This window comes from Alosa sapidissima, chromosome 2, assembly GCF_018492685.1.
Source record: "Alosa sapidissima isolate fAloSap1 chromosome 2, fAloSap1.pri, whole genome shotgun sequence".
Taxonomy (NCBI): Eukaryota; Metazoa; Chordata; class Actinopteri; order Clupeiformes; family Clupeidae; genus Alosa; species Alosa sapidissima.
In genome coordinates this window covers 17,352,628-17,379,076 of record NC_055958.1, presented here as the reverse complement: position 1 = coordinate 17,379,076, position 26,449 = coordinate 17,352,628, and the positions used below count along the sequence as shown (strand labels likewise).

The window sequence follows — 26,449 nt, the reverse complement described above, 5'->3', positions numbered from 1 at the left end:
ATGCAGGAAGAGCAGGGGGCGGGGAAGAGTGGTGGGGACTCGTCCTCCAATCAGCCACCGCCCTTCGTCCCCCCCAGCAAACCCGTGAAGAAGGAGCGGCCCAGCGCCTTCTCCCCAACTGAGGACACCTTCCAGGACACAGCCAACCTCGTCAAAGAAGACAGCGACGTATAACCCCACCCCACCCCCCACTTCACCTCAACCCCCCATGCCCAACCCCCACCCTCTCTTACACATGGGAATCAAAGACACACTCTGCTTTGCACAGAATCTATTTTTATACACAGCCTGAGTACAAAAAGAAATTAATTTTAAAGATTATTTTAAGAAAGACAATAAAAGAAAAAGAGAAGAAACTACTTTAGAAGTGGAGAGAAAAGAGAGGTCTTTCATGACGATGCCTTCTGATATTTCTTATGCCAATTCTTGTTTTATGATTTTTTTTATTATTATTATTGTGATGTACTATATGTATATCTTTGCACTGATGCTGCTGAGTGATGTTATAAATATGTTGTATATTTGTAAATTTGAAAGAAAAAAAGATTTTTGTTGATAATATCTGGAAAATAGATGATTCATATTCATAGTAATTCAAGAAGATGCATATCTTTTGGATGAGTTAAGTGCATTGAGAACAAAAGTATATTATGTGTAACAAAGGTCTAAACATTCTTCAGTCTATACTTTGCCACTAAACTAAAACTGGAGACAAATGCAGTTGGTTTTGCATATTTATATACCTCATTTATGAACTGGAAAATAGAAATTGAACAGCGACTGGTCCTCTGCTTGGGATCATGTCCTTAATGGAAATTTTAGCAATGTTAAGACTACTGAATCACATTGTACCCAAGCCATGTTTGCACACTTGTCTCTTTTCTAAGTTTCTAAGTGGAAGTCAGAGTCCAGCATCCAAGCACAGAATGCCTTAACTGGATTCTATTTACGAGCTTGTCTCTTTTCAAGGATAATAATTAGTTATGTTCTGTCTTGACATCATTCAGAGATGGTAGTCTGTAAAGTTGATATCCTTTTGCTCAGGAAGCAAAAGTGCATGTGTCTATTTTTACTGGACTGAAACATAAATCATAAAAAGAAATAACCCCTTACCCTAACTGTCTCAGCTGACCTGAGATTAAAGTGTTTCACAAAGGGTGAATATATTTTGATGCAGTGGCCTCTCTGATAATAATCATGCAATAAATGGCCTCTTAAAAACATGCTAGGCATTTCTATTATGGCCCCGTTGTTGCCCATGTAGTATTGTACAATTAGTCTCCTTTTTGTGGATGTTGAGACACTTTAAATACCACATCCATTATGGATACAGAGAGCATCAAGTGAGCTGTTTTCATTGTGGCCTGTGCATTTTTCCCTGTGATTTTTGTATATTAATGATGAGAAGACAAGCATCCCAATTTATAGATTGTTCTTGATGCACCTAAATGTTTGGTTTGTAATCAGGAATTGGAAAACAAATTGATGCTGCTGAGAAAGAATCAAATAAATGTTTTGTTTTGTAAAAGTTGCATTATTATTTGACACAAAGGTTATATACATGACTGGGTTGACATACAGAAGCACAACGCCTTTCTGATAACAAGGATTCTTCTGACATTAGCACAATGCATTCAACAAACAATAATTAATTTCCCCACACTTACACTTATGGTATATAACAATTAGTTCTTGTTTCTTGCACATACTGTATTTAAAATCTTTTTGGAATACTGTTTTGGAACATTGTAAAAAAAGAGGTCTAAATATTAATTTGTCAAATTATCATTCCTCAATGCTGATTGCAAATGCTGATACTAAAATCATAAAGTGAAAATCACTTCGACTTCAGGGGTATTTTTTACATCATTTTTTAATAAAGATGACATCACTTCCACTTACTACATTTACCCCTTTCATTCTACACTACACTACACATCACTTCCACCTACTACATTCAACACTGCTTGGGAGCAGGTAGAAGAATATCGTTGATAAAATCCGCTACAAACGCAGGGAGGTAGGAGAGGGGTATCCAGAAGAGCTTGGCATCCCATCCTGCAGCGTAGCGAGTCCGCGGGTGCTTGGCCATCAGGGCGTGTTGCATGCAACTAGTCACTTTGGAGATGTCAGAGCTGCACAATATGTTCATGGAGAAACTCTGAGCTTTTAAGTCTGTAAAAGAAGAGATATTTGCATTACTTTACCCCATTTAATACTATTAACTGGCATTACAGGTATGTTTAATTAGAATTAGAATTGCATATTGTGTCCACTGTCTCTTGTTGAATGCACAATAGGATACCTAGGATAATAGGCATAACAGGATACCTACTGAAAATAAGCTCATTACCTTTATTAGGCCTGTAACATACATTATCTTTCATTGTGTAAATATAAGATACTTATAATACTGCATATGGATGACTCACACTTCTCCAGGTATTGGGGTCCGTACGAGTCTCTGATGTCAGAGGGAAGGCGGTCCCACAGCCTTTGCAAGTCGGCATCAATCAAATCCAGACGTGTCACGGCTGTCTTGAAAAATCCTGGCTCGATGATGCTAACCTTGATACCGAAATGTTTCATTTCCCTCCTGCACTCGAGAGAAAACATAAATCACCATGTTTGGAAAGCATTCGGACCAGGCATAAAAAGGTATCGGACCAGGCATTGGTTCCTGTTGCTTGTCAGTTGAGGCCATGGGTCGGTAGGGATTTTTTTTTTTCCCCAGTGGCAGTAAAGGATAGGTAGAAAATCAGTCCCTCCAGGTTTTTTGAGACTGTTGCGACCTAAAATGCCTGGATGGAAGTTGCGGTGTTTTTAGCTGTTTCTTGTGGAGAAATTGCGGGAGGAAGTGAAAATTGCAAAAATAGTTGCGATTTTTAAAAAAAAATGTTTTATGTAGGACCATTAAGGTTAGTAAGACCAAAATCACACTGATCGTCTTGATGCTTATTAAAAAATGATAATCAAAGGTAAACAGTAAGGATTACAGAAAATCAAAGTAGGCCTACTTTATTTGTGAAAATGCTTTGACTGAGGTAATTCACAAAGCAGTATAACCTTTCGTAGAACTGTCCAAAAAAGACAGTCACCTAAAGAGATGGCATTATGTCATATGTTTCAATACATTCATATATTTTGTAATTCATATTAAAGCTACATTGTGTAAGAACTTCTCCCATCTAGCGGTGAAATTCTATATGACAACCAACTGAATATTACTTTCTAGCCCCTCCCATTCCGAGCGCATTTTAACTCCTACGGTGGCCGTTTCATGCCAAGGTTAAAGGAGAATTCCGGTGTGATATTGACCTAAAGTGTATCGAAACATGATACCGAGTGTGAACGTATGTCTCATAGCCCATCTCGGCTTGTCCCCTGCACTCCAAAATCTGGCGCTAGTTAGCCGATGCTACCAACATCTTCTTCAATAGTGGTGCTTCGGCATCGGGCTAGCCATGCAAATAAATCACTGTTTTACACCCATTTACGAGGCTCAATGTATCTCCACACTTCATTGGTAGACTTCCTAGGGCCCTGACATTTAAAACGAGACATTGAGAACTTTGAAAAAGCACTGGTAGTTTACTTACAAGACGATTTATACAGACAGTATCTTCACGAAGTTTAGCGTTTGCAGCCATCTTGAATTTAGTCACGATAAGTCGAGCAACGAGTAAGAATGAACAGCTATGATAAGGGATCAGATTCCAAAAATAATTCAGTGGAAATGCATGGATTCCAGTTGCTGCTACTGGAAGAAACTGGAATCCATGCATTTCCACTGAATTATTTTTGGAATCTGATCCCTTATCATACCTGTTCATTCTTACTCGTTGCTCGACTTATCGTGACTAAATTCAAGATGGCTGCAAACGTTAAACTTCGTGAAGATACTGTCTGTATAAATCGTCTTGTAAGTAAACTACCAGTGCTTTTTCAAAGTTCTCAATGTCTCGTTTTAAATGTCAGGGCCCTAGGAAGTCTACCAATGAAGTGTGGAGATACATTGAGCCTCGTAAATGGGTGTAAAACAGTGATTTATTTGCATGGCTAGCCCGATGCCGAAGCACCACTACTGAAAAAGTTGTTGGTAGCATCGGCTAACTAGCGCCAGATTTTGGAGTGCAGGGGACAAGTCGAGATGGGCTATGAGACATACGTTCACACTCGGTATCATGTTTCAATACACTTTAGGTCAATATCACACCGGAATTCTCCTTTAACATGGCTTCCAGTACTACGACTTCGTCCAGTGTTCCTTCCAGTGATGAGGTTACTTTAGAAAACAATTACACATTGCATTTAGTTATATAGCCAGTAAACATGTTGGGTATGACCTCTATGTAAAGTGAATAGCCTAATAGTTTTACGTTTTCGCCATAAAAACTTAACTGCACGTGGTAGACTTAAAACCAGCTACGGCTGTACTAAGCGATTGTATATGCTCCTATAGACACCAAGAGTTCATAGGGAGGGAAAGTAATCTCATCGCCATCTAGTGGTTGCGTTCCTAGAGTTTAGCGGAGGGGATGGGATTTTTTTTTAGAAAAAATATATCTCGGTGCACATTGGGATCTTAATTTAATGCCTTCCATATGTTAGGCACTGGGGTCACCTCTATTGCTTCAAGTGGTCATACCTTATTTTTAGGATCAGTTTAATTGTTTTGAGTTTTTGTCGTAACATGGTGATAACAAACTACAGTTGCATGTGACGTCACAGGTTTGGGCTTAATCTCTAACTGATCAATACAGCAATTTGCTTAACTGGCTTACATATTTTTGTAATAACGGAAGGTGATGTAAACCGCGTGGTGATAACCTTTATGTCTGGATAACTGGTGTTGTGCTTCTACTCACATGAAGAGCTGGCAGTAAGTGTTAAGTGGCAATGCTAACCAGGCTAATAAACAAACCATGCTACCGTGAGTAAGGTCGAAGGGTAAAGTCACGTGGCTTTTTTGTAGTTCGTTTATGAAACAAAAGGAGCCATTTCGATTTTTTTAAATAAGGCAAAAAATATGGTCTGACATTTTCACAGTTAGAAGATTATTACTGTATAGACACTGAAAAATATTTTTGGTGGATAAGATCGCTGATTTGGCTTCACAGTATTTAAAAAAAAATAGGTCTATGGGACTTAACATTGGAGCTGCTCTTCGATAGGAACGCAACCACTTGGGGCGCTGGTTTTCACTTTCCCTTCCTATGGGGCACTAACCTTGTTTTGAGATAAATGCCTTTTATTCGCGGTCTCTTGGATAAGTACTTCATTACCCACAATCCTGAACAATCCCACAGTGATGCCTCTGATTGGTGGAAAGGCCGTTATGGTCATAGTTTGAAACTTTCTCAGCGAAAAATATTGACAAAGATGGCGGAGTCTTTTACTGCCTATGGCGAAAATCTTAATGTGATTAAAAGCTTTCTTGACGAATATTGGTACTTGTATCAACAAGGATTGGGCTTTATACATCACACGAACTTAGTCAGTTTGTGGGTGTTGTAAGGGCCAGCATGAGGGACAAGACCTACAAAGTTGTGGTGAGTTAAGCAGGAAGGTTGGTAACGTTAATGCTGCTAGCAGTGCTAGTTAACATTAGCTAGGCTACTGTATGGTTATGGTTATGGATTTAGCCATAGACTGTATATATAGAACTATATATACAGTCTATGGATTTAGCAGACGCCTTTGTCCAAAGCGTCCAAAGCTACACATAAATACAAAACAACATAATAATATTTAAAATTGAACAGGGAACAGATTAAAATGTAGGTCAAATATAGTAAGGAGAATAGTTGTAGTACACAATAATATCAATTCAAGCAATAGCCTAATAAAAAGCAATGTAAAAAAGGGGAAAGGCAATAATAAAACAATAATGTCAATTCAATCAATAATATAAAAACAATGATATGCTAAGACTACATTAAGGAGAATATCAATAATAAACAATAATGTCAAATTAATTAACAGCCCAATTAAAATAAAACAACATTATATAAACCATAACACATAAGCGCTTAAACAACTAAGTATATGTTGAATAGGAATGTCTTTACTGTAGCCTAGGAATACTTCGTGCATTTAATGAACATTTTGTGTAATAATTCACGGCAAATTAATAAACTGAATATGGTGGTCCAAGAGCAGACCATGCACCAGTCCATTTATCAGCCCGACTGAGCAGTGATGACGACATAGGATGAGTCAGGTAACGTTACGAAGCACTGCCGTTAACGTTAACCGCGTTCACACACACACGATATAAAATACACGATGATAAATATAAAATTCAATATCAAAACACTATTATTTACACGATTACTCATGAAATAACTGATATTAACTGCACATTCACTATATAAAAATCACTGTTTGGAGGAAAGGGTTCGCGTGCTGTCGCCGGTTGGAAATGGCAAAAATAAATCCCATATTTTGCCTATATTATTCAGTGAGGCGCGGTGGTTTATGGGATGAGTAGTTCCTTTGCTCGGAAATGAAAATATGTACACAGTCTTGTACCTTTGACTTTTTTTGGATTTTCTCCTCGTTTTTTCACTCGAAATGATATGTTGTATGCTTATGAGTTATGCCGTAGCTGGATAGCCTAAGACATGCTGTAAAACTCTTTAGATACGAATTTTTCCAAACGTCAATGGGAGAAATGATTATTTCTTCCCCAAGCTCATAAAATAAATTTGGGTCGCACATAAATTGACAGGGTCAGTCGGAAACCGGAACCCAAGAAACATTTTTTTAATGCCCCAGAGAGGTAGTCTTACAAGGCAAACCTCTCACTGAAAAATATCCAACAGCCTTGACAGAAAGGGGCTTTTCTGATTGACAACCATGTGACAGCAACAGTCTGGAGTCACTTTGGCTGACAAAGGGGAGTGACTCTCCTATGAGTGACATCTCAGACAGCCAGTGAGAATGGAACTGACAGGTTCCCACAGTGTGTCTCTATCATAGTGAATAAAATCCATCAAACTAACCAAGACAGGGACTGATAATACTAGAGGGGTTGTTCTCTCTTCAGCAAACATATCAGTTAAGCGTAATGGTGAAGTTAGGTTAGGTCAGATCAGTTAAACGAAATTATGAAACATGCACCTACTTTACCTGAGGCTATCTGAGAAAGACTCCACTCCATACTTGGACAGACAGTACCCTCCACCAACCAGAGACAGCCTGCCTAGGATGCTGGCCACATTAACCACCCTGCCCTTTGCCTTTTTCAGCAGGGGCAGGAATTTGAGGGTCACCTCGATTACACCCATTAAGTTCACATCCAGAACCTTCCGGAAGTCCTCTAGCTGCATCCATTCTGTGGGTCCAATAGGGATGGACCTCCCAGCATTATTTATCAGCCCATAAAGACCTACAACAAGAGCAATGGGAATTACATAATTTGTTTACTAATACTAAATAGATAACATTTCTGATTCTGTTTCAGTATGTTTTCCAGGAATTAAGTCCTGCATTTATGTTCTTGAACTAAACGGGTCATCCCTGGACCAATACAAACAGACAGCAGGCCCTACAGTAAGTGTTATAAATCCATTCAAAATGAGGGCCTCATTGTCGATGTCAAATTGCTTTTTTTAGGCTACATATCCCATCCAAAGAAAGTGGTTTGAAAAATATGCAGATTTATGGGTCAGTTTCAGGATGTCAAGAACCCCTTTCTCCACTTTATCTTCCACCGTACTTGCCTCAGACTGGCACCCTATCTACCCCCTGCTGTCAGATTTACCTCGCTCCCCAGTTTCGCGCCGCACCATCTCCACCGCCCTTTCAATGCTCGCGCTGTCGGTAACATTGAGCAGAACTGTCTTCAGCCGGTGGGAGGCTGCAGTTTTCAAGTCAGACGAACCTCTTTCCGTGAGACATGCTGCTATTACGTGAAAGCCCTGTCGATCAAGTTGCTTGGCCACAAGGTTTCCGAACCCGCTATCGCAACCAGTGACAAACACATGCTTTTGATCGAAGTCGTCAACCTTCAAAGAATCTCTGATGTACCAAACAACAAAGACGGTGGCAGCAACAAACAGCAATGTGTGAGAAAATATGTAAGCGAACACCTGTAATGACAGAAACAACGAGTAAAGGAATGTTTTAAAGGACATTAAACTTCTAGGCTAGGCCTACTGTAGGCTAAACTTACTCAACATTGTAGCCTAGACTCGTTTGCTGAAACATCCTCAAAACATTGGCTAGGCCTACTGGTTAACGTAGGCCAAAAATTCACTGGGTAGGCAGGGTACAGTAAACAAAATTACTCATCCTCACCTGATCATAAGGGAGAGCGTGTTCTACTTCGGTCACCTGTAGAAATAGGTCAGGTCAAATGTGAGTTCAGAGATCATGGTGATACGGAAATCCCCCCCAGCCTTTTCCCTTAAATAAATAGTAGCCTATACATAAACCTTTGGACTCATACAATTGAACAAATGTAGGTCCAGATTCACATTTTGTTAGTGTGTGAAAATGTTCTTCACACATTTTGTAAATATAGAGATATTCATTAACTGCGGATTTAATAGCCTAGGTGAACCCAGACAAACCTTGAATTTGCTCTACAGGCCCGTCTGGAAAGGAGCCCATTGACGCCTGTTTCCAACGTCCCGTTTTATGACTTCCACAGGTGTAACCAGCCAGGGGCGCCGCTAGGGTTGTATTCCATAGTACACACTATGTGCGGCCCAGGGTGCCATACCCCAACCCGCGAAAAAGGGAAATAAACCAATGAGCCTATGTCGCGAATTTCGCAATTTGTGTTGGAGAAAAAAACAGCTAATACCCTAGTAACCTACTGTACTAGCAATAAGGATTTGCTTGCAACACCCTAAATACCTTGCACTGCTGCTTGGTTGTCCCAAACTTTTAAATGATCCATACCGTAATTTCCCAACTATTAGACGAGGTTTATACTATTGCAAAATTTCTTCAACTATGAGGTTAATACAGAGGGGCAGTTCATATATAAGGGATAATGTATAGAACGCCGGTCATTATCGGGAAATAGGTCCCAACCTAGGCTATAGCCTATTTGTTACCGTTTCATCGTGGCTTTTGCTGAGAAACAAATAGTTCGCAACAACACACGCTGAACTTGATCAAACATTCTTTAGAACACAGCTGATCAACCGTCTGCTTTCACTTTTGAATGAAGTTCCAGTCCTTGCGTAGTGATATGAAAGACGTGAATTAGAAGCACAAAACCCATTTTCCTTGACAGCGGTCTGTTATACTTAGCAACGGTCTGTTATCGAGAAATAGCAGACCACCGAACGTTGGGAAGGCCCATTCAAGTGAATGGAGCATTCTGCAGCATTATGAAGAGCCGTGTAATAAGGTATTAATATGGGTTTGTTTTTTTAGCTTGCATAAAACACTGTCCTGCGGTTTATACACAATGCGGCTAATACACAGGAAATTACTGTGCTCTACGTGTTAACTGAATCTTAACCGGCTAGTTATCAATCTTGAAACTTGAACGGCAAAATTTTCCAAATAGAGTGCCTAATATCACTGCTGTCAGCATCACTACTGAGAACAGTGCGTCTTTTACTGTTAAATGCCTGAAAAATATTAAGCTGCTGTTTTCTTTTCATGACGCACTATGCTTGAATGATTTTTGAATGGAACGTTGCGTTTTTAAGTGCCAGAATTGTTTATCATGTTACGACAAATTTTACACCAATCATCAGCCTTCTAATGTGTCATTATGCTATGAATCAGGAAAAGTCCGCTCTCTTTGCCCCAAACAGGCTATCATTTGCGCGTGAAGCATGTTTCAATCAAGACATTACACAAGCTATTTTTATTGTAGTTATATTGAATAATTTCACAAATAAAGCCGTGAAAAAAAATGTATGCACAGTGTGTACATGACTACAGCTGCCGACGCCAATGTAACCTGCAGTGAAATGAAAGTTTGCTCATTAAAGTCTTACCAAACCATTTTAGAAGTGCAGCAAGCATATGTTTCTTGGAAACAAAGGTTTTAAATGCAGTCGTTTACTCAATTCCAAAGAAAATACACGTTCCTGGGTATTTGGTGATTTGGAAACGGACTTCAATGGGCTCGTTTCCAGACCAACCTGCAGAGTGAATTCAAATTTGCTAATAGGTTCGTGTGGGTTGACCCAGGCTACAGATTTGAGGGAGCCCTGTAAAACAAGATATTGTTTTACTCCACCACCAGATGACATGTGCTGTTTAACTCTTCATAGTGGAAATTAAATCCTAATGCTTACTTTCATGCATAATGTACAGCCAGAAAAAGCAGAGAGAATCGACAATTCTGACTGTGTAGAGTTAAAATAAAATTATTTTAGAATATATTAATGTTTAGTATTTCACTGAACTCACCATGATTGCAAGCACAAGCAGCTCAGCGTTTCATATGTTTTTTCTCCTAAGTCCTTCTCAAATATTCTTCTTATAGACCTAAAACGCCACTGTGGACTGAACGCAGTTACTTCTGACTTGTTCTCTGGTCCTCTGTGCTATGTTGAGCCAAAGATTTGGTGAGGGGGCTGAGTTGCAGCGGCGAAGTGTCAAAGGTCTGAATATAGGCACACAGGTAAACATGTCTGTGACCATTGTGTAATGATCTTCATGAACCCTGTACACGCACAATGTGGCCCCGTCAGAAATCTCTGCACAACTGAGTTATGGACTTCCGCTGTTACACAGGACAGTTCTCCACAAATTGAAAACAATTAACTGGCAATTTGATAAACAGGGTTCCCATAGGTCATGGAATTTCTGAAATATCATGGAAATTTGGAAAGTCTATTCCAAAGATGGAAAGTCAGGGAATTTATAATTTTTGGGGCAAAGTCATGGAATATCAGGGAATTTTGTTGTAGCAGTTTAAAATGTACTTGCCAAAATACATTAATACAAATGTATTTCCATTCAGAATTGGTGTATATCTGGTTATTAGCACTCACTGCTTGCTTGAGTAGCTCAACATTGTTTATTCAATGCACATTTATTCATCTCCTGCTCTAAAAAAAAGTAAAAGATTCTTGAATGCTACGTGGCTGCTCTGAAATCATTAGTCGGTATATTGTACCATTCATTATATCGTAAGTCATGGAAATTCAGGTTTTTTGTCAGGGAAAATTCATGGAATTTTACATTTGACTAAGAGTGGGAACCCTGGATAAAAGAATGGCACATGTGCTTTAAAGGTGAAGGCACATAAGTACTGTGCACAGTCCTTCAACTCCAGAGACATATGGGTAATTTAATTTCACTACCAGGGCAAGTGCCTGAGATTACCTGCATATGTAGTATGTGTATGTATGTGTGCCAGAAAATACATGATGATAATTGTAAGTATTATAAGTTTAGCCTTCAACAGATGTGTATTAAAACAAATAAAGATATTTCAAGGTTTAATTTTGACACTTTTGAAACAAACTGCTTACCCTGAATGTGAAACCACCTACGATTGATTGGAGATGTCCATATCCAAAAGGTCTTTGTTGTGTGATCATAAATGCATATAACATGATTCAAGAATGTTTTATTCTTTTTTGAAAAAAGACAAGTGAAATATCAATATTTGTGAAATATCAATAATATCAATTTGTGAAATATCAATAATATTTTTGTACTATGCAGGTGGTAACAAAGTAAAACGAAATATAGACCCGATAGACTCATCAGAGTGGTATTTTACATGTGACCAGCACCCCACGTCTTTCCCCAATTCAGTTTTACTGTCACAATCACAAAAGGATCACAACATAACAACTGCTCATTGCTTTCTGCACATATAAATGTAAGTCACAGTGTGTAGCCATTTACTGTGAAATACAACTCTTACAACTCCCTCACTTTCAAGGTAACATGTACATAGTTTTAGAGTGCAATAGATTTGCCTCCATGCCTAATTAATATTAATATTCACAGCACTAGTAACCTTAGAAATAGTACATTAGTACTTCAGTCTTTTCTGGTCTCAGTTATTCATTAGGCATGGCATGGTATTTGTTACAGTACAGCCTGCCATTCTTAACTGGAACTTACAGATAAAATGGCAGCTTTACAAGACACAATAAGCAACTAAAACATTCAAAGTGCATTGTTAGTTTACCAGAAAACACAGTTGTATAACTTGTTTTCTGGTCTAAGCATGGTTGTGTTGTGTGGCATAGGCAGCTTTAGGCTTCACCGCATCCTTAGCCAGTAGGAGGTCTGCGAAGCAGGTTGGCATATAGGAGAGTGGTAGCCAGAATAACTTGGCATCCCAGCCAGGCGAGTAGCGGGTTCGTGGATGCACGGCTGTCACAGCGTGCTCCATACTGCTCACCACTTTCATCAGGTCACTGTCCAGCATCTTCATAAACCTGGACTCCAACGCTACACCCACTAGCCAGGGAAGAAAGAGGTCATTTGTCCACAATAGCTAAGCTTTTAGATAATAATAGCAGTTTAACCACCACGTTAATAACATTATCAACTGCGTATATGTAAATGAATTAGGGTTACCTCTATCCATGTAATCACTTCCATAGTCATCCTTAACATCTTGGGGTAATCGGCCCCATAACATGTGCAGGTTCTGTTTTATCATACTTGAGTCAGTCACATTTGTTTTGAAAAACCCAGGTTCAATACACAACACTTTCACTCCAAAAGGGGCCATATTTCTCCTGTGGATCAAACAAAAACAGTGAATACAATTTACAGTTACTCTCACATGGTTGTGACTAGCAAATAGCTTAGCATTCAAGCCACTAAAAAATAAAAACCCCTCCAAAATTTACCTTAGGCTGTCATTGAAGGCCTCCACTCCATACTTTGACAAACAGTATGGACCACCGAATGGACTGATCCTGCCAAAAACACTGGCCACGTTGACCACGCGGCCTTTGGCCTTCTTGATGAGAGGTAGAACGCTGAGGGTCACAGAGATGACACCATACAGGTTGACCTCTAGCATGGGTCGGAAGTCCTCGACAGTGAGCCAGTCACAGGGGGCAGAGGGAAGAGATATTCCCGCATTGTTCACCACAGCCCACAGACCTGTCAACAGCCAACAAGTTTGGTTTGGGTTGGACATGATAATAGAGGTCATAAAATTCCTATCAGTCAGTTTATGTCAATAACTACACAACTTGTTGAAGGGAGTGTTACAGTTCAATCTGAAGGATAAGAACAGTGGTGGCAACAGGCAGCCTTTTCAACCTATACCTGTACATGTCTGATTATGCTAATAGAGAGACCAACCAAAAAGTGTCAATTCAATTATTTTCAAACGCTCTACATGCTGTGTATAGAGTGTAGTATATCATAATATTTCCATAAGGTACTTCACACCATCACTAGATACACACGGCACACCTGGTATTTGACTATTTGGCTTCCTCCCAATAAACTTGCCCAGACCAGTATCGACTTTTTAAAATGTGTGATCAATAGCTGACGTGCAAACAATAAACCATACAACATAACAACCATACATCATAATAAGATGATTATCATTTGTTTGTAATGCTGATGACTTTCTGCAACATTGCACATTCAACATTTCATTGTCACATTTAAACCTCAAGACAGGATTAGATGTAGCGTTATAATGTAATATAATATGGGTAATTTCATGATCAGGGTAAGTGCTTAAGATTATCGGCATACTGTATATGTTTGTGTACTTCAAATAAATGCGATTATGTTGGATAACTGCCAAGACAATAGACTCTATGCACAACTCCATTTTGGATTTATACTGGCATATCAACTTCCTGTTTACATTGCAAAACAAAACATTAGCAAATATGGCTTTTTTTATAGTCATTGTTTTCAGGACCTTGTCTCACGGTAATGTAGACCAACTTTGTGAAAATGTTCTGTGCCACTCCCTCCAGCAAATGGGAAAGGGGTTACACATTTTCTTAATCATAATCAAGCAACTTATGTTACTGAACTGGTTAGATAACTTTAGCTATGTTGTTCAACTAGCAATACTACTATTGCGAGATTCTACAACCATGCACATTGACTTGTGGCAGTCACAAATGTAATTGTAAATCAGGTGTCTAGGCCAAGTATAGTTGCGTATACAAGGAATTTGGTCTCTGCATTTATCATTTATCTGTGAATTAGTGAACACACAGTGAGGTGAAGCACACACTAACCTGGAGCAGTGAGCTACCAGCTACAGCGCCGCTCGGGGAGCGGTGAGGGGTTAGGTGCGTTGCTCAAGGGCACATGGGAGAGCAGAGTTCAACCACTTCCCCCACCCACATTTTTCCTACTGGTCCGGGATCGAACCGGCAACCCTTCGGTTACAAGCTCAAAGCCCTAACCAGTAGGCCCCGGCTGCCCTCGTACAAATGTGCCACATGTACGAGGGATCCGTAAAGGCCTTCCTTCATGTTACATGTTGCATGCATTACCTGCATTACAACATTGTGTTGAAACATCTTGATAAGGCTTAGTCTTCCTGTTTATTCAGAGTACCTCCTTGCATCAACTGGGTTCTAGAACAATCTCATCTGAGCACAACAATACTCTCCACTCGCCCAATTTCATTGTAACAGAAAAGAATAGGGATAGCATTTAGAGGTCTACTGAGATCTTTCTTCTAGAAATACTTTATCAAGATAAACTGAGCATGCAGCTTCATGCATTCAAAAACTAACCTCTCTCTCCAACCTGGGCTTTTATGCTGGCTGCTACTTTGCTGATGCTGTCGGCATTTCTAACATCCAGGGCCAAGGTTGTCAGTCTATCCGAGGTTGCTTTCTTCAGTTCATCCTCTCCTTTCTCTGTGTAGCAGCCTGCAATAACTCTGAAGCCCAGTTGGTCTAGATGCTTTGCTAGGAGGTTCCCAAAGCCTGTGTCACAGCCAGTAATGTAGATATACTTCATTGATGGATCAGGCACTCTTTTCCTTTCCCTGAACCAGCGGATAAGAAACAGCAATGACACCAGGAGAGGAATACTATAGGAAAACATTTCTGAAAAGGAAATGAGAGGATCACCTGTAAGCATGTGCAATTGAGTAAGCATTCAGAACTAAATAAAAACTTAGTTCACTGTAAAGGATTTGTTAATGACGTGAAGGGTAGGCCTAAACGGTCAGAAGGTCAAAGTCCGTGGTGAGCCATTACACAAAATGTCTGCCTTCTTGACTTAAGTTGTAAACTATTAACCGTATCGGTTTAGTGTTGAATAAAAATAGTTGTCATCACTTGATTAGCCTACTGTCAATACAATCAGCACCAGGAAGAAAATATCAAGAACGTATCTGACAAAGTAATTTTCTAAACGTTTGTAACTAAAGGCATACAATGGATTTTTGATTCTCATGGTTACCCTACTCCAACTTTCATTTAATTTGGACATGAGCACAGTAGGCTCCAAAAGAATAAACACTACCGTCCATCCCTGACAGGTTGGCTCGTTGTATCAAATAGCCAAACTTTAAGAAATCGACACATCGACCGACCGTCACAGTGGAAACAAGCAAACAATGACGACCGCCTTGTTACTCTACATGCATGCAGCCTAGTCAATACTGTAACTTGTAGCACCAATGTAGCAAAGTCACAAATATTTTGTTACTTGTTTGTCAGTAGGCTAACTTGTTTGAACGTTCTTTTTAGCAGATAAATGCACCCTTTAGGTTTGGCGTATTAGTTCATTAATGCTATTATCACTGACATGCATAATACTAGAGTTAGCCTATTTGTTTCTATTCTTTAAAATAAGGCGCTCACCTACCTGAATCACGTAGACCTACTGTAGGCAAACAATCTTTTTGACGCCTGCCTGCCTGCCTATATGATGTCTTCACTGTGAAGCGAGTGAACTGAGCCTTCCGGTTGAGCCCACTACACTATGCAAGCAATGCAAGTGCGCCATCTCGCGATTAATAGGTCTATATGGCTAAAGGCGTTATCACATGATACTCATGGCTACTCATGATTGATCACACCAAACAACAAACAGTGTTTTGAAGATTTTGTATACCATGCGAAAGATTTGTCCTTTGAAAAAACAGCTTATTCAGAGATGCATGATGTATCATAATCTCCACCATCATTGTCCCCAGGGCCGTTGAACTGTTAAATGCCTCACTTAAGGGAAGAGGAGAGATAGACTTCTCTGCATAGTCTGTCTGCCTCTTCACCCCCTCCATGTTTGGTACTGTCTGTCCACTAGCCACTTGTACCACTGTCTTTATGCCTCACTGTTTGCGTGCTATATTAGCACATTAGCACATATGCATAACCCCCCCTCCATGCCACAGCCGAACTGTGGCCACACTTATACATTTTCTTAAATAGTTAAATATATAGACTTTACTTTACTTTATTTCTGCATTGTTGCACTGTTGACTTACTCATTTGCACTATCACCATGACCACCATCACCATTGCACTACCACCATGACACTCATTCACACAGAGCACCTTCGTTTTTAGAATTGATTTAGATTAAGTGTTAGTATAATTTGTATTTTAGTATATTTAGCATATTCTTTATCTTCTACTGTCCTTACTGCTTAGTTGTGTTTTTATATTATATACTTTAATTACTCTTTCTGCTGTTAAAGAATGTGTTTGTGTTGTATGTATGCTGCTGCTGAGACCTTGAATTTCCCCTGGGGATCAATAAAGTATCTATCTATCAAAATGTTTAGGCCAAAGGCAAGGCAAGTTTATTTAGATTATATAGTGCAATTCATGGGCCCACATAGGGGTAATTCAATGTGCTTCAGCTTTACATCAATAAAATGCAGTCCATACAGTGCTATAAAAGAGCAATGGCTAAAATAAAAACAAAACTAATTGTTTAAAAAGTAAAATACATTAAATAGAATAATTCATTAACACAGGGTGGAATAATTAAAAGACAGATATAAAAGTGTGACTCAGTGATCCTTCAGTTAGCAGAAAGCATCTGACAACAGTTTGGTCTTAAGTCTAGATTTGAAAATGGCTACAGCTGGGGCTTGATGTCATCTGAAAGTTGTGTCCAGGGCTGAACTGTGTAGCAGCTAAAAGTTGCTTCACAATGTTTAGTTCAAACAGCGGGTTATACCAACACCAAAGTGTTTCTCCTGAGACCTGAGAGGTCTGGAAGGAGAGTACTGCTGAAGCATGTCTATAGGTAATTAGGTCCCATTAGGTAATTAGGTCCCATTAGGTACATTTAGGGATTTATAAACAAGCAGTAGTGGAGTAAATTAAATTCTGTTTTTCATATTTTATATATCACATTAAATTGCCATGCTAACATTTGGCTAAACCAGATGTCTTTTAACTTTCTTGGCTCCATTTAAGTGACTATGACTAGATTGTCCTGTATTTTACAACCAGTCATGAGTAGGAGGCTTTGTCTGAAGTGGTCTGAGGTGATACTTAATAGCTGATAATAATGATGGTAAAAGTTCACATCTCTCTGCAAGTTAGTGACTGAGCGGCCAATGACCTGCCAATACTATTTCTGACTGGACTCACAATCATAGGTGTGGTTGTTGTTTTATGTTAAACACACAATTAGACGAAGCTATAAAATACTACAAAGTCCCAAAAGTATTTTCTGATACATAGACTATTAATATTTAGCTAGCGCGCACACACACACATGCTCACAAGCACACACCACCACCAGAGATCAGATGGCCTCAACCAAACCCCCAAAAATGGATTACCTAATTTTCAAGCAGTTCCTTACATGTAAATATGTTCATAAAAAGTGTGCCACTGATAAGAAATGTACCAGACTAATGGCCTCTTGGTCATTGTACTTCTTTTATAGCACATCATTGATAATTTCTAAGATGTTGTAAATGTCATGATGATGTAAATTTCACATAAGGCTAAGTTAAAATGAGTCAACATTTTCCCATGGTCTCTAACCTGCTTTTTGTAAGTCTAAGCTAAACCTCGTCACAGAAAAGCAAAAACAAGTTCGAGAAAATAGTTTATGTTTATGGTATTTGTTACATGCTTTTGTCCCAACATGACTTGAGGTAGGCCTATGAATAAATACAGAATAGTAGTAGTTAGTAGTTTCAAATAAACTCAAAAAACCTTCATTAAGCATAATAATAATAATAATAATAGTAATAATAACAGCAATATCAAAAATTATATCAATATAAAATTTCAAAAATGAAAATAATGACTTTTCATTTTGAAGCCATAAATATACAAACCATATATCTGTAACAGAATCAATTAAGTGCAAGGTGAACATATGAGTCTTTAAACATTTTTTGAGAACATTAGCTAACTCATTCCACCAACAAGCAAACAAGCTTTGTCTGAAGTCACTGAAGAAAAGAGTCTTGACTGTGACCTCTTAGCGTTAATGGATGGTCGACACAGCAGACGCTCATCAGAGGAACACAGTGGGCGACGGGACGTAGAGCTGGATCATGGAATTGAAATAGCAAGGTGCAGATTCAGTGTCCTTTTGGCCAGAGTGAGGGATTTGTACTTAATTCTAACTGCTATAGGAAGCCAATGCAGAGTAACTAACAGCAAAGTTAGTTATGTCATCTTTGGCTGATTCAAGACAAGATGGTCTGCTGCATTTTGAATCATCTGTAATGGTCTCACTCACTACACAAACAGATAGGACAGTTGAGCTAACAATGCATTGCAATTATCCAGTTTGGAAAACTATGGCCTGCACAAGAATTTGTGAGGCATAATGTGTCAGATTAGGTCTGATCTTTAGGTCTGGTCTTTAGTCTACGTCGCTGGAAACACCAAAGCAGTAATAATGGAGCAACACTTCAGGGTGCCATGTATGTTTCTTCCCTTGAATACAGTGTAGGCCTGGTGCATTTGAATACTTCTCCCCTTGAATACAGTGTAGGCCTGGTGCATTTGAATACTCATTAATGAAACCAAATCAACCTGATTGTAGTTATTATGACCGCCGCTAGCGAAGCTAGCGAAGCGGTCATATAGGGATTGTCAAAGTTTTTTTTTTTTTTTTCCCCGTCATCTACTTCCTGAATTTTTGGTCAACGATACCCGGGACACCGAACCACCGGGGCACATGAAATTTGGTGGGTATGTAGCCCCACTAGACTTTTACGGAAAAATTTTGTTTTGTCCCCGGGGGCCACCCCACCCACCCCCCCGTGCTGGGCCCCCCGAACCGCAAAAAAAGCAGTTTTTCCTAAATAACTACCTGAACCGTGGTACTGAGGATGAAGAATCTTTTATGGTATGTTGGTCTCAAGGGCCCACATCAACCTGGCCCATAATCACTCATTTCTGATTTGCACCCCCCCGGTAAAAAATGAAAATGCAATATTATTCTGCTTTAATCGCCCCTATCTTTCGACTGTCTTTTGTTGCACGTGCTACAAAAATCATTCTGTGCAATGGAAGATTTACCAACGTTACACCGGTCTGATAGCCTGGCGGGCCATCCTATATCATTGAAATGTATAGTCTGGAATCGAGCCATTCACCTCGCTTAATCCAAGGGGCGGGCAGAGAATTGTCTTTCAAACTGCCTAGGCATGCAATAGGCCAGCGCTAGGACCATATCCGTATCCGGTCGGCAAAACGGCAAATACATCCTTCTTCGAAAGGAATGACTTAAGTGCATTGTGTTGCTCAACTTTCAAAGAAAAGCACAAGTCCAACTCCTCCAAAGTTGACGCCAACGCCAATTCAAACAACCGCTCTTCGTTCGCCATAGCCACCTTCCTTGTTGTTCACCGTCGCAGGACTGTCGTTATCCTGTTAAGCCTGCCTTAAGATTCTAACAAAATAGAGCGCTGTGATTGGATAACATCCACGGTGTTAGCCAATACAAATTCCTATGGTTTGCTACTAGACGTACAGGCTGAGCAAATTAATTTGCCGCCGCTAGGGTGCGTCTAGATTTCTAGGCTACCGGTCTGATACAGTTTTGCCTATATGCGTGAGACTGAGACGCCTGTTTATTTTGTTTTAAGTGCGTGCAGGGTGTGAGAGGGGAATCGATGTGCTTTGATTCCAGCTTGGTAGTTGTAGTCTGTGAAATTAAAAAGCACGTGTGTGAAGTATCCAAACAATGACTCCTTCATTTCATTATGGCTGCTTTAGCAACACACCTTAAGCTACTGTGTAGTGGGTCCCATTTAGAAGTGGCTACTTCATTCGCGCTTTCCTTGACTCATGGAGCTGTGTGAATTTTATTACAACTTTTCGCCACGATATGGCAGTTTAAGTCCGCTTGATACTGTAAGGCGTAAGCCATTGGTTTCCAAATGAGATTTTATTTGTGTCGCCAGCATAGACTATTGACAATTTATGTTGTAAATAGGCCTACCTTATAAGCCTACCTGTAGCTTAGGGAAGCTAACAGCTTTCTATTAGGATCTAGTTTGTTAGTTATAGTTTTGTCATAACTCCCTGATGCATTTTTGCATTTAGAATAGCCAGAGCGTGGATATCTCAATCGGAAAATTAAACAATATCGGGTGCCTATGGACTAGGCTGGGTGAACCCAGCCTGATCTGCCCGCTATTTATTTTTTGATTTCTTAAAAGATTGAGCTCGGTCTGGTGAAAGCCAGACTAGCCATGGACCTCAGTTACACAATGCAAGGGAACATGAATCAGCCTATATTTGCACGAACAATAACGGACAACAGCTCTTCAACTTTGGCCCGTTAAAATGTGTATGAACAGTCTAGCGACGCATTTAATCAAGGCCCATTTGGACATGTCAGTTATTTGCACCACTGGTTAGATGTAAAACAGCATTTCGTTTCAGACTACTATTACTTAATTTGTGCATTAACAATAACGTTTCAGACTACTGTTACTTAATTTGTGCATTGACAATAAAGTATACATGAACTAAAGATGACTAAAATCTTATGTAGAAGAAGAAACATTCACAAAAAATCCATCCATCCAAAAATGACCTTTGTTTTTGATAGCTGTTGAAAACGGCATGGAACTGACAGAGATATTTTTGTTTATAAATAAATAAATAAATAACATTATGCTGATACCTTTTGCTTTTCCCAAATACAATGTAGCCTACAGGTGTAAGTGACCTTTCATCAATCCAGTTGCAATGGATGAACTGTGATGAACTGCCCTACTTGTGATTGTTTAGAGATTTTAAAGGTTTTATAGCAATGCTACATCTTCTTTGGCTATTCTACGATCTATTCACCTTTTCAGCACCAGTAGGCTACTTTCTGTGCAGCCGCATACACACACTCAGGCATACACAAAAGTTTCAAGAGTGGGGGATGGAGTAAAATATGGAGACAAATTGAAGTGTGATTTATTTTCGCGGAACGGATGTGCAGGACTGAGCGGCTGTCATATTTTGTACCGCTATGCGGTACATCTAGTTATTATCAGTGATAATCAGCGATATACAGAACATTTGATTACTGTTCAAACAGAGTGTCAGGATACAGCATATATGGAGCATCCCATGTATTTACTGTTTAGATAAATCAGTATTCACAGGTGAATCATCACAAAATCATTACAACTATTTCATTCAAAGTTTAAAAAAATCCATAAAGTCTTAGTTTATGTTTAGTTTTTCTGAGCTTTGAGAGGAATAAGCCAGTCAGTCCAGTGAAAATATATGGCTGGGCCTTCAGTTTATTCATTTAGGACAGTCATTTTCTGATGAGTAAGTTGATTTCAACGTGATAACATCAGCCTCATTTTATCCATCTAATCTGGTTAGACTCATAACACATATCACATGGCTACATTCTACATTCATTTTACATAAACCACCCCTAGTTGGTGGAGCCCGTCCACTGCTGCTCCAGGGAGCGTACCTTCACCTTCACCGCTTTTACACTGAACAAGGCCAAGGCGTAACATTGACTCTTATCAGCCTAATAGAAGGGGAGATAGTGGAGTGAGTGCACAGGTCCAGAGATTGGAGTTTCCTGTGGACGAGCTGCTCTGTCACTGATACTGACCAAACACCTGAAGGAAGCCCACAGGCGAACGACTTAAAGGTACAGTTGGTGCTTCTATCTGAATGTTTATTAATTTGTAAACATGCATGTGTGTATTTATAGCCTTTTACAGTTTGAGAATAATTGCTGTTATCATTTATTTCATGAAATTTATTTGAGACAAGATTGCATAATGGATTGTATAAGCACATGATAGTTGTAGACGGTCTTTCATGAACATGGTTAACAGTATATATAACAGTTTATAACAGTATTTGAGAAACTACCAGAATTGATATTATGATGATATATTCTTAAATCTGACCTGTGCACATGCAATTACACTTTACTGTCTAACTATTCAATAGACTTGAATTCCACTATAGTGTCATTGTGAAGGTTTTTTTCTTGATGTGAAGAATTAGAATATTCAAATAGTTTAACTGATGTTTTTGATGTGTTCACACCACTGAAGTCTAATCAATTTTGCCATCAGATTACAAGATTGCAGCTCAACAAGTAATGTTGTACATGGTCCAATAGTTCAAACTGTTATTGTTCTATAGTTCAAACTCCCAGCTCATTGTTTGAACAAAAATGTGTGGTTCCAGTTCTGTCACATTTCTCTAGTGTAGTTCCATATTGAAGAACGATGTATGTTGAACCCAAATTGAAGCTGGAATATCTGGAGAGACTGGTTTACCTCATTTGACTTCTAGTAACAGCATGGCCTTCGCAGTAGCACAGGCTAATCATAATTATACATGATATATTTTTAAACTAACTTCTGAGGACAAATGTTACTTTTCATCTAGGTTTGATTGATTGTAGTCAATACTTAACAATACATAACAATTTACATTGTGTCCAGCCTTTATACAAACTATTGAAAGGTGCAGTTATCTTATACAATTTTAATTCTATTTCATCTGTGAATGGCTGAACCCACAAGATATCCTGATACAATACAAACTGAATATTTATCTGAATGCAACTCTTTTTCATTTTAATATCTATAATAATTATCCTATTATTATGTTAACTATTAACCTCCATATTAATATATTATTTAAAAGGCATACCAGGAAAAAGTCTGTCTTGTCATACAACTTCAAATGTAAATGGCTGTAGTTGCTACATTTTTGGGACTTTGCCTGGAATTATGTTCTACGGTCAGATGAAATTGAGCTTTTTGCCAACAAACACTCAAGGTGGGTTTGGTGTACATAGAGCGATGACTACGCTAGAAAGAACCGTATGCCTCCTGATACCTATGATGGTGGTGGGGGTGTGAAGTTGTGGGGCTGTTTTCCTGGCCTTGGTGACCTCATTAGGGATGGTAGCATGAGCTCAATGACATACCTGGGATATCTGAAATGCCTGGAAAAAAGTGTCTGCCAAGCAGCACTGAGCGTGGGTCATGATTGGACCATCCAGCAGGTCATGCAGGTCATGTTGAACCAAAACATATAAACACAAATAATGCAAAACTCAAATAGTCCCAAAATTGTCTCTTCAATTCTTCTGAATTGACATGATATATGCAAAACTGGCTTGTCACTTGATGGGTTTTTTTTTTTGCTGTTTTTACTTTCATTCACAGGCTTCATAATGGGGTATGTACAGTTCATTATTTTTCATGTTAAACATACAGTATGTTAAACCTGTGAATATAGAATGAATGGTATCACCCAAGACCAACTACAGTGCTTCATTTTTTATTTCCAGGAAAGAGAAGGAGAAGAAAGAGGAGAGAGTTTTAGGAGTCGGATTTTTTCAACTGGTAACAATCTTTTTTTTTTTTTTTTAACACATATGCACCCTGACATATACAAATGACTTCTGCTAACTGTGGGATTTGTGGCTGTATGGGATTTGATTTGATGCTGATATGCTATGCCAAACTTTACTTGTACAATCACTATTCCAAATCGTTAAAACTCTAGGATGATGTTAAGCGTTTTTAACACAACAAGATTGTTTGCACTGTGGTATTCAGGCTTGCATCTTCAGATGCTTCATAATTACACTACAGGCCTACCACATGATTCCAGTGAGTCTAAATCCAGTGATGTCTCTTGTAGTTCCGGTTTGCCACCTGGCAGGACACCCTGATGATGGTGGTGGGGGGTGTGTGTGCGCTGATCCACGGCGCTGCTTCGCCCCTCATGTTGCTGGTCTATGGCATGATGACCGACACGTTTGTGTCCTACGAGCTGGAGATGCAGGTGCTGAGAGACCCCAACAAGACTTGCATCAACAATACCATCTCCTGGGTCAATGGGTCTATATATCAGACAACTGAGAACACTACTGTTCTCTGTGGGTATGTAATATGTCTTACTATCAGATGTGGGTTGTGTCTTTGGATGTGATGAGACATTGCTGACCATATTTTTAGGTCACATCATTTTAAGTTTGGAATGCCAGTTAACCAATTACGTTGTTTTTACACAGGGTGGACATTGAATCTAACATGACACTTTTTGCATATTACTTTGTTGGTATTGGAGTGGGCGTCCTTATTGTCAGTTATTTTCAAGTAAGTAACCAAACAACGACTCCATTGCTGTGATGACTGACTCTGCTAAAGACATTTATGGTCAATAATATCCTTGTACATTCTGGAATAACAAGTCTTTGTTGAGGGTAGATCATCCACCCATTAACCTTTGATTGCAGATTGCCCTCTGGGTTTCTGCAGCTGCAAGACAGATTCAAAGAATAAGGAAGACTTATTTCCGTAAAATCATGCGGATGGAAATCGGTTGGTTTGACTGCAATTCTGTAGGAGAATTAAACACAAGGATATCTGAGTAAGTTCTACAGAACTCTCAGTCAGTGTGGTTGGGTTAACTGATTATGTGTACATTTTAATACATGGGTACATTTTGTAGTCTTGCAGTTATGTAGAAACGCCTTGTAATATCTTGATATGCATTCAATCATGCTAATTCTATCTGTCTGGATTGTTTTTGTATTGCTCACAATATGTTCAAAACTTTTAAATCTTTTCTTTTTTCCTGTGTTCCAGTGACATAAATAAAATCAACAATGCCATTGCAGACCAGGTGTCCATCTTTATTGAGAGGATCTCTACCTTCATCTTTGGCTTCACCGTGGGTTTCATCGGTGGTTGGAAGCTGACACTTGTGGTCCTTTCAGTGAGTCCACTCGTTGGCCTGGGAGCTGGACTAATGGCCATGGTAAGATTAAGAAATATTTACAGTGAATTTTATTTAGTGTGGCTAGACTCAACAGTGACACAACCACTCACCCAGACCAGTAGATGTAGTAAAGCAATTATGCTCAGAAGTGACTCAAGATGAAATGAGAAATCATTGCCCCAGGGGCAGGCTCTGCACAACTTACTCACAGTTCATGTTGAAACTGCTGAAAGCAGTTGGCCCTATTATGATTTCAACAGCTTGAGTTGATGGGTATCTGCAAGGTTTTGATTGTGTTTTGATATGAAGGCTGTAGCTAGGCTAACAGGCAGGGAGCTGAAAGCCTACGCCAAAGCTGGAGCTGTGGCAGACGAGGTGCTCTATTCCATAAGGACCGTTGCAGCCTTTGGAGGGGAGGAGAAGGAAGCTGAGAGGTGCTGTGCAAAGCTACACTAAACTATCTGTGTTCAAGTCCTGACATACGGAAACATTCCTGTCTGAACATGAAGTGTTGGGTCAGCATGGCTTTTGACCTCAAAGCATCATGGATAGCATCTGTTTTCTCAGGTATGACCAGAACCTTGAGGAGGCGCAAACGTGGGGGGTGAAGAAGGGCACCATCATCGGTGTGTTCCAGGGTTACCTCTGGTGCATAATCTTCCTCTGCTATGCCCTGGCCTTCTGGTACGGCTCCAAGTTAGTCATCGACACCAAAGAACTATCACCTGGTGATCTCATCCAGGTGTGTTGAAAACACTGTGTTTTTGTACCTTTTGGGCATTTTTGTTGAGCAACTTTAAAATCCGCTGTACGTGTGCAACGGCAGACAGTGACGCTCACGTACTGCATGGTTGGTCGGAATGCGTCATATGCCCAGTATAATGCAACGTATCTCATGTCTCCACAGGTGTTCTTTGGCATCCTCATGGCTGCTATGAATCTGGGTCTGGCATCGCCGTGCCTGGAGGCTTTTGCATCAGGGCGGGCTGCAGCCAAAAACATATTCGACACTATCGACAGGGTGAGAGCTGCAGTCGCAGAAACACACCCTGCGGGATGTTTTTGTCAGTGCTGTCAGGAAATCAATGAGCCCTTGTAAATAATTAATCACCATCCTTCACAATGGCACCCAACCTCTCCTTTTCTCCTCAGGAGCCAGAGATCGATTGTCTCTCGGAGGAAGGGCACAAATTAGAGCGGGTTAAAGGAGACATCGAATTCCACAACGTTGACTTCAACTACCCCTCGCGGCCAGATGTGAAGGTGCGTTTGGTTTGTTTTTAAATGACTTCCCTTACAAGTTGTCCTTTTTAAAAGTGTGTTTAAAGCAATCCTGC

General features: G+C 39.6%; 4 protein-coding genes across 11 annotated transcripts in view; 2 read left to right on the top strand and 2 right to left on the bottom strand.

The window, feature by feature from the left end:
* Positions 1 to 1,522, top strand: part of lrp2a (low density lipoprotein receptor-related protein 2a) — a 65,537-nt gene extending 64,015 nt beyond the window's left edge. For 4 of the 6 annotated variants that reach the window (XM_042065179.1, XM_042065135.1, XM_042065151.1 and 1 more), the window contains one exon: positions 1 to 1,522. In XM_042065179.1, the coding sequence (XP_041921113.1) occupies positions 1 to 174 (174 nt within the window). In that variant the 3' untranslated portion in view covers positions 175 to 1,522. The other 2 variants (XM_042065171.1, XM_042065161.1) reach the window with 1 other exon arrangement.
* rdh1 (retinol dehydrogenase 1) lies at positions 1,514 to 18,386 on the bottom strand. Of its 2 annotated transcripts, none has more exons than XM_042065226.1 (7): positions 18,377 to 18,386; positions 10,390 to 10,505; positions 8,305 to 8,340; positions 7,769 to 8,096; positions 7,135 to 7,393; positions 2,433 to 2,596; positions 1,514 to 2,175 (listed from the first exon to the last, which is right to left on the bottom strand). In XM_042065226.1, the coding sequence occupies exons 2-7, from the start codon at positions 10,390 to 10,392 to the stop codon at positions 1,958 to 1,960; spliced, it is 1,008 nt and encodes a 335-aa protein (XP_041921160.1). In that variant the 5' UTR covers positions 10,393 to 10,505; positions 18,377 to 18,386; the 3' UTR covers positions 1,514 to 1,957. The 2 variants fall into 2 exon arrangements, with proteins under 2 accessions (XP_041921160.1, XP_041921168.1); XM_042065234.1 differs by lacking the exon at positions 18,377 to 18,386 and having other exon boundaries at positions 1,514 to 1,887; positions 1,938 to 2,175; positions 10,390 to 10,549.
* Positions 5,503 to 26,449, top strand: part of abcb11a (ATP-binding cassette, sub-family B (MDR/TAP), member 11a) — a 28,799-nt gene continuing 7,852 nt past the window's right edge. The window contains exons 1-12 of one of the 2 annotated variants that reach the window (XM_042065191.1): positions 5,503 to 5,552; positions 21,879 to 22,005; positions 23,549 to 23,561; positions 23,674 to 23,728; positions 24,030 to 24,271; positions 24,403 to 24,487; positions 24,628 to 24,761; positions 24,980 to 25,151; positions 25,422 to 25,546; positions 25,680 to 25,854; positions 26,020 to 26,133; positions 26,265 to 26,375. In XM_042065191.1, the coding sequence (XP_041921125.1) occupies positions 23,557 to 23,561; positions 23,674 to 23,728; positions 24,030 to 24,271; positions 24,403 to 24,487; positions 24,628 to 24,761; positions 24,980 to 25,151; positions 25,422 to 25,546; positions 25,680 to 25,854; positions 26,020 to 26,133; positions 26,265 to 26,375 (1,218 nt within the window). In that variant the 5' untranslated portion in view covers positions 5,503 to 5,552; positions 21,879 to 22,005; positions 23,549 to 23,556. Of the gene's footprint in view, positions 5,553 to 21,845; positions 22,006 to 23,548; positions 23,562 to 23,673; positions 23,729 to 24,029; positions 24,272 to 24,402; positions 24,488 to 24,627; positions 24,762 to 24,979; positions 25,152 to 25,421; positions 25,547 to 25,679; positions 25,855 to 26,019; positions 26,134 to 26,264; positions 26,376 to 26,449 lie in introns of those variants that run through there. The other variant, XM_042065199.1, reaches the window with a different exon arrangement.
* Positions 11,543 to 15,904, bottom strand: dhrs9 (dehydrogenase/reductase (SDR family) member 9). The gene is made up of 5 exons (XM_042065261.1): positions 15,766 to 15,904; positions 14,682 to 14,999; positions 12,804 to 13,062; positions 12,526 to 12,689; positions 11,543 to 12,405 (listed from the first exon to the last, which is right to left on the bottom strand). The coding sequence occupies exons 2-5, from the start codon at positions 14,995 to 14,997 to the stop codon at positions 12,164 to 12,166; spliced, it is 981 nt and encodes a 326-aa protein (XP_041921195.1). The 5' UTR covers positions 14,998 to 14,999; positions 15,766 to 15,904; the 3' UTR covers positions 11,543 to 12,163.